The sequence below is a fragment of the Stigmatopora argus genome, chromosome 4, assembly GCF_051989625.1.
Source record: "Stigmatopora argus isolate UIUO_Sarg chromosome 4, RoL_Sarg_1.0, whole genome shotgun sequence".
Classification (NCBI taxonomy): Eukaryota; Metazoa; Chordata; class Actinopteri; order Syngnathiformes; family Syngnathidae; genus Stigmatopora; species Stigmatopora argus.
In genome coordinates this window covers 12,950,384-12,959,202 of record NC_135390.1, presented here as the reverse complement: position 1 = coordinate 12,959,202, position 8,819 = coordinate 12,950,384, and the positions used below count along the sequence as shown (strand labels likewise).

The 8,819-nt window shown below is 45.3% G+C and overlaps 2 protein-coding genes across 3 annotated transcripts in view; both read right to left on the bottom strand.

Annotated features, from left to right (window-relative positions):
- Positions 1-4,449, bottom strand: part of LOC144073651 (uncharacterized) — a 5,428-nt gene extending 979 nt beyond the window's left edge. Inside the window, exons 1-5 of one of the 2 annotated variants that reach the window (XM_077599665.1) lie at positions 4,100-4,449; positions 3,560-4,003; positions 1,560-2,530; positions 247-422; positions 1-163 (exon numbers count right to left, since the gene is read on the bottom strand). The exon at positions 1-163 is cut by the window's left edge and continues 13 nt beyond it. In XM_077599665.1, the coding sequence (XP_077455791.1) occupies positions 133-163; positions 247-422; positions 1,560-2,530; positions 3,560-3,995 (1,614 nt within the window). In that variant the 5' untranslated portion in view covers positions 3,996-4,003; positions 4,100-4,449 and the 3' untranslated portion in view covers positions 1-132. Of the gene's footprint in view, positions 423-1,559; positions 2,531-3,559; positions 4,004-4,099 lie in introns of both variants that reach the window. The other variant, XM_077599664.1, reaches the window with a different exon arrangement.
- Positions 4,450-4,699: 250 nt separating this feature from the next.
- On the bottom strand, positions 4,700-8,570 carry znf576.2 (zinc finger protein 576, tandem duplicate 2). Its single transcript, XM_077599708.1, has 5 exons — positions 8,372-8,570; positions 7,405-7,582; positions 6,556-6,671; positions 6,330-6,473; positions 4,700-6,227 (listed from the first exon to the last, which is right to left on the bottom strand). The coding sequence occupies exons 2-5, from the start codon at positions 7,550-7,552 to the stop codon at positions 5,409-5,411; spliced, it is 1,227 nt and encodes a 408-aa protein (XP_077455834.1). The 5' UTR covers positions 7,553-7,582; positions 8,372-8,570; the 3' UTR covers positions 4,700-5,408.
- Positions 8,571-8,819: the final 249 nt, after the last annotated feature.

Here is an 8,819-nt window from a genome sequence, read left to right as displayed (position 1 = left end):
GTTTTACTTTTGACCTGTGGAAGAGCAACGCCATTCTGTGCCGGATTGGATTCTTTCCCCGATAAATCCATCGGTTCACACTGAGGATCCTGATTCTGACATTGTTGCGCTTCTGGATTTCGAATTTCCAGGTCAGCCTGTGAGAGCGGGAACATCAAGGTACCTGCGTTCGCGGCAACGAACAGAACGAAATTAGAACCCGGTGCAGGTGCTTTGTCAAGGGTGAGTTTCCAACCGCCAACTGACGTGGAAGGGTCCTGCGTCCCGATTTGTAGAACGCTGCAGTTGGTGGCAGGTGAAGTGGCGTTGTTTTGCGCAATGGTAGGCTCGGGGAGAGCTGGTGTCGGATTGGATGTGTCAGTTGCGGTGGGAACTGTCTGAATATTCCTTTTCTTTGACGGAGGGTGTTTCTTTACAGTCGTCTAAAAATTAAAATGGAAATGTATTGAATTAATTAACAAGGAACAGACTGTCAAAGCAAGCTTGAATTTCCTAGAGTTGATTGAAAGCCAGTACACTTCTTTGGATGTCATAGCTCTATTTTACACCATGTTTCTAAAGAAAAAAATGTTTGCTACTACTGGATCGGAACAGATCCTGTAACAAAATCCGATCCTCGGAAAAAAGCCGTAACGTAGCCCCGATACCAATACTCAGGATAGGATTGGGACATCAATAGTTCTCACTGACTTTCATTGGCAGCAAGATTTCTGGGGGCAGAGCCCAAAAGTACTTTCATTGAAATCAGAAAAAAACATGGCTTTTTCACCCCGATCCAGTTGCACAAACATTTAAAAAAGCTATCTATCAGTGGCTATTAGACTGTAGCTCCTACTATATCCACGCAATCTATGTCGTGACCGGACGTTTGGTGGACCGGACGTTTGGTCGACCGGACGTTTGGTCGACCGGACGTTTGGTCGACCGGACGTTTGGTCGACCGGACGCTTGGTCGACTGGACGTTTGGTAGAACAGACGTTTGGTCGCCGGGTTCGCTCGCTGTCAAATTATGACAGAGAGTTTACTGTTGATATTTTGATATTAGATATTTAGATTTTAAACTCACTACTCTTCTACCAAACGTCCGTTCTACCAAACGTCCGTTCGACCAAACGTCCGTTCGACCAAACGTCCGTTCGACCAAACGTCCGTTCGACCAAACGTCCGGTCGACCAAACGTCCGGTCGACCAAACGTCCGGTCGACCAAACGTCCGGTCGACCAAACGTCCGGTCGACCAAACGTCCGGTCGACCAAACGTCCGGTCGACCAAACGTCCGGTCGACCAAACGTCCGGTCGACCAAACGTCCGAGCACCAATCTATGTCTACAGGTTACAGCTACAATTCTGCTAAGGGCCCGCTAATTTTTTTCACATACCAAAAATAACAAACATACTACCAGAGATAGCAGCAAGGTGCGTTTGAAATTTGGCTCTAAAAATTGGGAAGTCAACAAGAAGGTGAAAAACGAAGGTATGCAGATATGACTTTGGAAAGAAAGTCAAGTGTGACATGAAATCATGTGTGTGATGGAAAGAAATTGTGGTCAACACTTGCCGGAGCTTTGGCGGGCTGGGGTGTTTTCCCACACGTCTTCATGTGGCTTTCATAGTTCTGCTGATGCGGAAAACCCAGTCCACAGCTCTGACAGAGGCAGGGAGAGTTCCCGGCATGTCCGCCCATGTGGGACATAAGCAACAAGGCGGAGCGAAACCCTTTGCCGCACTCTGCACACTTGAGGACCCTCTGGTGAGCCCCGCCGTGCTCCTTGAGCTCGTCGGTGGTGTCGAAGCTGAGGCCGCACTCCAGACATCGGATCTCGTCCCCTTTGACATCGCAGTTGCCCCAGCAGCCGGTTTCTTTTTTGTGTTGGAGGAAATCACTTCGGGAGGAAAACTCTCTCAGGCACGCCACGCAGTGGATTCGCCAGGGTTCGCACTTGTGCTGGCGGTAGAGCTTGGCCAGGCGGAAGTGACAGCGGCATTTCACGCACGTGAAAGGCGACAGGCCCAGATGGGAGAAGCTGTGTTTGAGGAGCAAGTCCTTGGTGGCGAAGGTTTCGGCGCAATCCGTGCACTTGAAGACGCGGTGGCACGCCTTCTTCTGATGGCGCCGGAGGGATTTGGCTCGGGTGAAATGGCGACCGCATTTTTCGCAGACCAGCTCGGGCATGATTCGGTGCAGCTCCACGTGATGCTCGCAGGCCTTCAGGGTGGTGAACACGCGCTTGCACAGGTCGCATTCGTAGAACTTGTTTTCCAAGTGATTGGCGAGAAGGTGCCGCTCAAGGGTATCGTGGGAGGGGAACGACAGCAGGCAGATGCGACACTGCGGACGCTCCCCCCGATCCTGGCCGTGCGTGCGCAGGTGGGCGCGGTAGTTTTGGATCTGGGAGAAGCGCTTGCCGCATTCGGCGCAGGAATACGGGCGAGCTCCCGTGTGCAGGTTCATGTGGTCCTGTAGTTTAAAGCTAGAGGGCAGCCGCAACCTGCACACACTGCAGACGTAATCCTCGGAATTTTTCGACTCTGTAAAAAAGACCGGGAGAGTTTGGATGTGAGATTGTTGCCCTTTTGTCTTTAGAGCGACAAGAAAATTGATGATTTACTTTGTGGCTTGTATACAGCAGCAATGTTGGAGGCCCGAAAAGCTTTTCATGCCGCTCGCTATACTTATCGTATTTTCTCGCGTATAAGCTGCCCCCTGATTCACAATTTGCACCTCCATATTCATGGTTTTAATAGGGAGTGCAAATGTGTTAATTTGAAGGGAAAATCTTAAGAAAAATCATCGCACATGGTATTTATGAATCAAAAGCACATTATTAGGGTCAATATCGTAAGGAAGTTAGTTATTCATCCAGTAATGGTTGTTTTGTTACTGCAAAACAGAAGAAAAAAAAGCAAATATTACACATAGCAAACGTTAATTTGCCAAGATCTACTGGTGAAAAAGAGTATAGTAACGCTGTAGGTCTTGTGCGCATATAAGCCGTACTCTTGATTCAGTCATCATTTTTTGGAGTTGCAAATGCGGCTTATATGCGAGAAAATACGGTATGACTTCATTTCTGTATTAGTTTGAGTTGGTAATAGACTACAAAACACCAAGCGACCGTGACTGACCACTTAGCATCCCAAACCACACATTTTTGTGTTGCCAACATGGCACTATTAAATAATAGGATTCAAAACTAACCATATTAAAATACAAAAGTTTTTATAGCACAGCTCTACCGCCTTGACACAATTGTATATATTTTGTGGGGAAATTTAGAGCGTGATCAAAACAGAAAACTTTTTATTATAAATATTTTATGATATCTAAGAAAATCTTAGATTGCCTCTCAAGTGTCAACAGGCGCTTGAAGTAGATAGCCCATAAGGTCAACCAGCATCAGGTACCCATGTTTACATTATCGTTATATTACCCCTTAACCCCACATACGTAGGAAAGGAACATTTAAATAGACATCCAGTTAGACATACTAAAAATGGCCGGTAAGCAATTTTGCACTTTAAGGTAACGTTTCCATAGTCCTGTGTGGCGAGCCATACCGTTGTCAAGTCGTTCCTGATCCTCATCATCATCCTCTTCCTCATTTTGGAGGCAGATCACTGACCCGTCGCTGTCTTCGGTGTCGCTTTCTTCGGTGTCGCTCTCCGACGGCGGTTTCTTCGGACAGCCGTCCATGCTGCCATTCTCCTGTCCGCTTGGTGATGTTTGGAGCTGTTGGCATGGTGACGGCTCGAGCGCAGGTGACACACCGGCCTGGCTTGCGGGTGAAGCGAGGGGATGTGGGTCTTTGAGCGGACAGGTCGGCTGCTCTTTGATGACCTGGCTTCCTCTAGGTGGGTCTGGGGTGGTCGAAACAGGAGATCGACAAGGTGACGGGGAGTCATCACATGATGCGGAGAGGCTCTCCTGAGCTTGGAGGATGTCAGAAAAGCCCAACTCTGTCAGCTGAATATCTATTGTGTACTGCACGGACATTGTGCATTCTGAAGGATGCAACAAAATATCGTTAATTTCACGAATAGTTCGCTTTTTATTTAAAAAAATATATATATTTATTTTAGAAATACTTGCATACATACCACTGTGTCAAATAAAAAGACGGCTGTTAATTCGAATGTGGCCTTTTCTCCGCTTTTGTTTCGCTAAAAGCATTATTGGAATTCCGGCAGCGGTCCTCTTAGATAGGGCACGCCGCTCACCTGGGAAGGAAGAGACGTTGCTTTAATGTGTTCCCGGGCAAAGTTAGGAATCCTGTTTAGCAGCAAAACGAAGCAAAACAAAAAGCGGAAAAAAAGGCGTCCGTGGATATACGACACCCAGGAAGTTTGACGAAGCAATTGCGGAATTTCGGGGAGAATCAAGTGACTTAGCCGAGTTGGGAAGCAATGAAAACAAACAGGCTTCACAAAGGCAGGAAGTAGCAGCGGATGTAAGAGCGCACCTATTGTTCTGGAGGGGTATTGCATGTCTTAAATGTCTCCATTGAGCGTGTATAGATACGTTTATCAAAATGAAATTTACATTCATAATTCACGAGTCGGTCAGTTTTCACTATGGGCAATGTGGGAGACTGCCTAGGGTGAAACTGTTTGGGTACATGAGAGAACCCACTTCAATTATTTTTTTATATGTGTATGTATATATGTTTGCAAGGCATGAAAGAAAAGACAGTCCAAATACCTCATTCAAAAGCTCGGGTGGGCCAGAGCCTGTTTTATTTTGTATTTGCACTGTCCAAACACAGCAGTGGGGGAGAGAAACCATCCAAAGACATTTAGATGTACATTATTTACTGCAGGACGCTGTTCACATGATAGAGCTTTATGTCTCGTTTGCAAAATGTCTATGACATTGTGATTCATCCCAGCTAAAAAAGAAAGCTCGTTAGAACTGACGATTATAGTGGACACGGACGGGCTGTCCACGTTGGAACCTAGAGCACAAAATTTTCAGGACATCTATCAAAAGAAATGTAGGCATTGGTGATGAAAATATTAGGCGTTAAAAATACATATGAATCAGAGGCTGTACATGATTTTGGACAAACATTTAAAATGGCATCTAACAGCACATAAAATATGCACTTCTCGAAAATTCTTTTGTTAACCGGAAAAAGAATAAAATTCACACGGCACATCTCAAACTTTTTTTTTCCTTTTCTTTTTTGATTTTTTTTTATAAATGAATCAAAACAAACTATGTTTTTTACAAACCAACTATTGTTTAGTTTACAGTAAGGAAACATTTAGCTAATAAATGTGAGACGTCCCACGTAGGATTGCAGCTTGAAATCCAAACTTCCCTACAACGCCATTTGTCAAAACGTCATCAACTTGAGCCCGAGAAAGAAAGAAGGCGGCGCCCGCGTCCTCCAACTGCCCGTTGCCATTATCTTTTGGGGGTCTCCGGCTGCTCCTCGGGGTGGCTCTTCTGGTGAGCCTTCAGAGTGCGCTCACGGCCGAAGCTCTTGCCGCAGGTGGGGCAGGCGAAGCGGCCCAGCACGTGCGCCCGCGACGCGTGCGCCTCCAGCTGCTCTGCCCGGGCGAAGCTCTCGTCGCACTCGGAGCACGGGTGGGCTTTCCGGGCCGCGTGCTTTTCTTTCTTGTGCGAGCGCAGCTGAAGCGCGCTGGGGAAGAGGAGCTCGCAATCGGGGCACGCATGCTGCGCCGGCGCCGCCGGCTCTGCCAGCTCTGCTTTGATTTTAAGCCCCTTTGTCGCTTCGTCGCCATCCGCTGGAGGGCTTTCTTTGTCGTCGATTTCGCATTTGACGACTTTTGGAGGGCGACCTCGCTTGGCTCCACCCGTTTTGGGTTTCTCCACAACTTGGGCCTCCTCCCCCTCTTCCTCAAACGGCTCCGCCTCGTCTTTCTTCTTCCGCTTTCCCCGTTTCTCCGGCGCCGCCACCTCCTCCGTCTTGACTTGTCGCCCGCGCTTCTTGGCCGGCGGCTCGCCGCCGTTGCACTGCTGGCCTTCGGGGTACTTCTCCTCGTGTTCCGTCAGCTCAGTCTCGCCGGGGAAGACCTGGCCGCATTTTTTGCAGCGGTGGCTCGTGGCCGGCTCCTCCGGCTGCTCGGCCGTCTCGGCGTCGGGCCGAGCGTGGTGCACCAGACGATGCGTGCGCAGCATGGCGGCGCTCCGGAAGGTTTTGCTGCAATCTTTACACGGCAACAGCTTCTCCGGACACACGTGTCTCCTGTGTGTCGTGAGCTGAAGACAAAAAAAGAAGGGAAGAACGTTGTAATGCCAAAAAACCCAAAAGAAAGCACAGTATTTATCCATCCATTTTCACAATACTAAGAATGGTCTCACTTCAGTGAATGTTCTGAAGCTCTCCTTGCACGGTGCGCATTTGAAGGGCTTGTCATCCTTGCTGTGTGTCGGCTGGTGCAGCGTGAGCTCTTCCGACGATAAAAACGTGCGGTCGCACACGTAGCAGGTGAACAGCGTGTTTCCCTGTGATTTGCGTGCAAGACACGGACGGATTGGTTGGATAAAACAACAACACATAGTGACTGACTGAATTAGCCAAAAGCACCTGTGCAAGTTGTTGCTTGTACTCCTCCCGGTGGCTCTTCTTCATGTGTCTTTCCTTGGCTTTGGCATTGCAGAAAGTAATGAAGCACTGGAAACACTGCAAATTCTCATGCTGGTCTGAAGGCAGGCAAGAAATAGCCCACAGTTAACATGCGCTTGCTCATCGGCATCATGACAACTAAAGAAGCTTAATCATAGCATCACGGCAGGAACTCAGTACCGCAAGTGTTTCATATTTTGACCTCAAATAAACAGTATTTTGGTTTTAAAAAAATATATATATATATAAATACACAATGTGTTTTACTCTCATTTTACTGTCATTAAGGTTGGAGATGATGTCCAAGTTCATATTGCATTTGAGTAGCCATCTTACAAATGATATTTAATTTGAGCCAGCAAAGAGATTGGTATTGTACCTGTGTTGCTTTTACATTATTATTGCATTAGTGCCTGACATTATACAAATCAGCAGGAGCGAAATATTTAGTAATCCTCCACACCCATCATAAGAATCGTCTTTCTGCATCTTTTGAAAGTTCGCATAAACTTTATGGAAATTTATGTGACAATTTAAAATATATTAAGGGCTATGTAAAAATTTGAACTCTGGAATAACTATGTATTTTAATATTATTGCCACATGGTGAGGATGAGCGGAAGGGAGGGGAATGAATGTCTTCAATGCATAATTTTTGGGGGGAAATATAACAATTTAGAGGCTCAGTTGCTGATCAAAGCATTTTTTTTTATCTTAAGACGTACGGGGAAAAACATTCAACTTTGTTTGAACATTTGTAAAATATCATTCTGACATAGTATCACCATGCAAGCTTCATATTTTACTCACAGGGTTGCGCAGTGGGTACAGCAGGTCCATTTAAAGAGATGGGCGCCCTGAACGGCTCTACCGGTTTTTCAGGAGGGGGTGCTGGAGCTGGATTTGGCAGTGCCCGTCCCAATACAATCTCTTCGATGTTTAAAATGTCAGAGTCCATCGTGGAATATTATCAATCCACAGCGAAATCCTGTACAAAACGGTTTAGGCAAAAGGTTAAAAAAATGGCAGTCATTTTAACCCTCAATAACAATTGCACGAAAAAAACTCCAGAATGTGCTGTTTCTTCCCTCCTTGTCTAAATAGCAATTACTACCGCTTTGCGGTGCATATGCGACCAATTTTCCCCAGAAAACGAGAAATAAATACAATTCAAGAGAATGTGCAGTGGTTGAATCCTAAAACGTTTGTTATGCTTTTCCCGAAAATAAATTGTATTCGGAAAACGATAAATTTGCCCGGTTAGAACATCTGAAACTTTGTAAGTTTAACATGCATTTTAACATACAGTCGATATTATAACTACACATATGCAATACGTTAACGATGCATTTTCGATGTTTTTGTCAAACTTCCAGTTCGCGTCCATCCGTTTCAAGGCCGTTAGCTTTATGTTGCAAGCCTTTTCAAGCGCCATCATTTTAAAACATTAAATATGAATTATTTCTTCTCCCGCCAGACCACCTGATATATTATCTGGCCAATATAGCCCTCCTCTTTGGTGACTTTGACCAAATAACTGTGCTAAAATACAGAAATGACAAAGTAGCGAATGAACGTAATGCTAAGCTATTATGCTAAGCTAGGTAGCGCAAAAAACACAGAATGCCGCTCAAAGATAATCGAACACTTTTTGTGTAAAGTTTTTTCCGTGGTAGGCATCCAAAACGATATTTTTGGAAGTGGAAGGACAATAAACAAGCAGGTATAAATAAAGTGGCGTAATCAATATGACAATTGGGGAAAATAAGCACGTTACCTGACAACGCTATTTGAATATAGTGGACTGTCAGACTTGAACCCAGAGAAGTAAAACGAGTAGCTAATAGAGTAGTGCAGGACACTTCCTGGTGCGCGACCACAACGGCTAGGACAACTAAGATGGCTGCCATCCCGACCTAACGAAAAACAAACATTTTAGACAAACTCATTTTCACTGTACCCGAGGAATTTTACACCCAGGCTTATTTGTAATTGAATGGAGGAGAACGAACGAAAGCATTATTTCACCCCTGTGATTATTATTCGGTGGAGATATTTGGTCACGTGACAAAAGTTCAGTGACAAACATTCAATGGCTATTAAATACGTCAAATCTCGTTTAAAAATAAACACTAAAATAGCAATATGAGGCGTATTTTATATTCTCATTATTTATTACATATTTATTTATTAATAATGTATGTATTATATTTATATGTTTATTA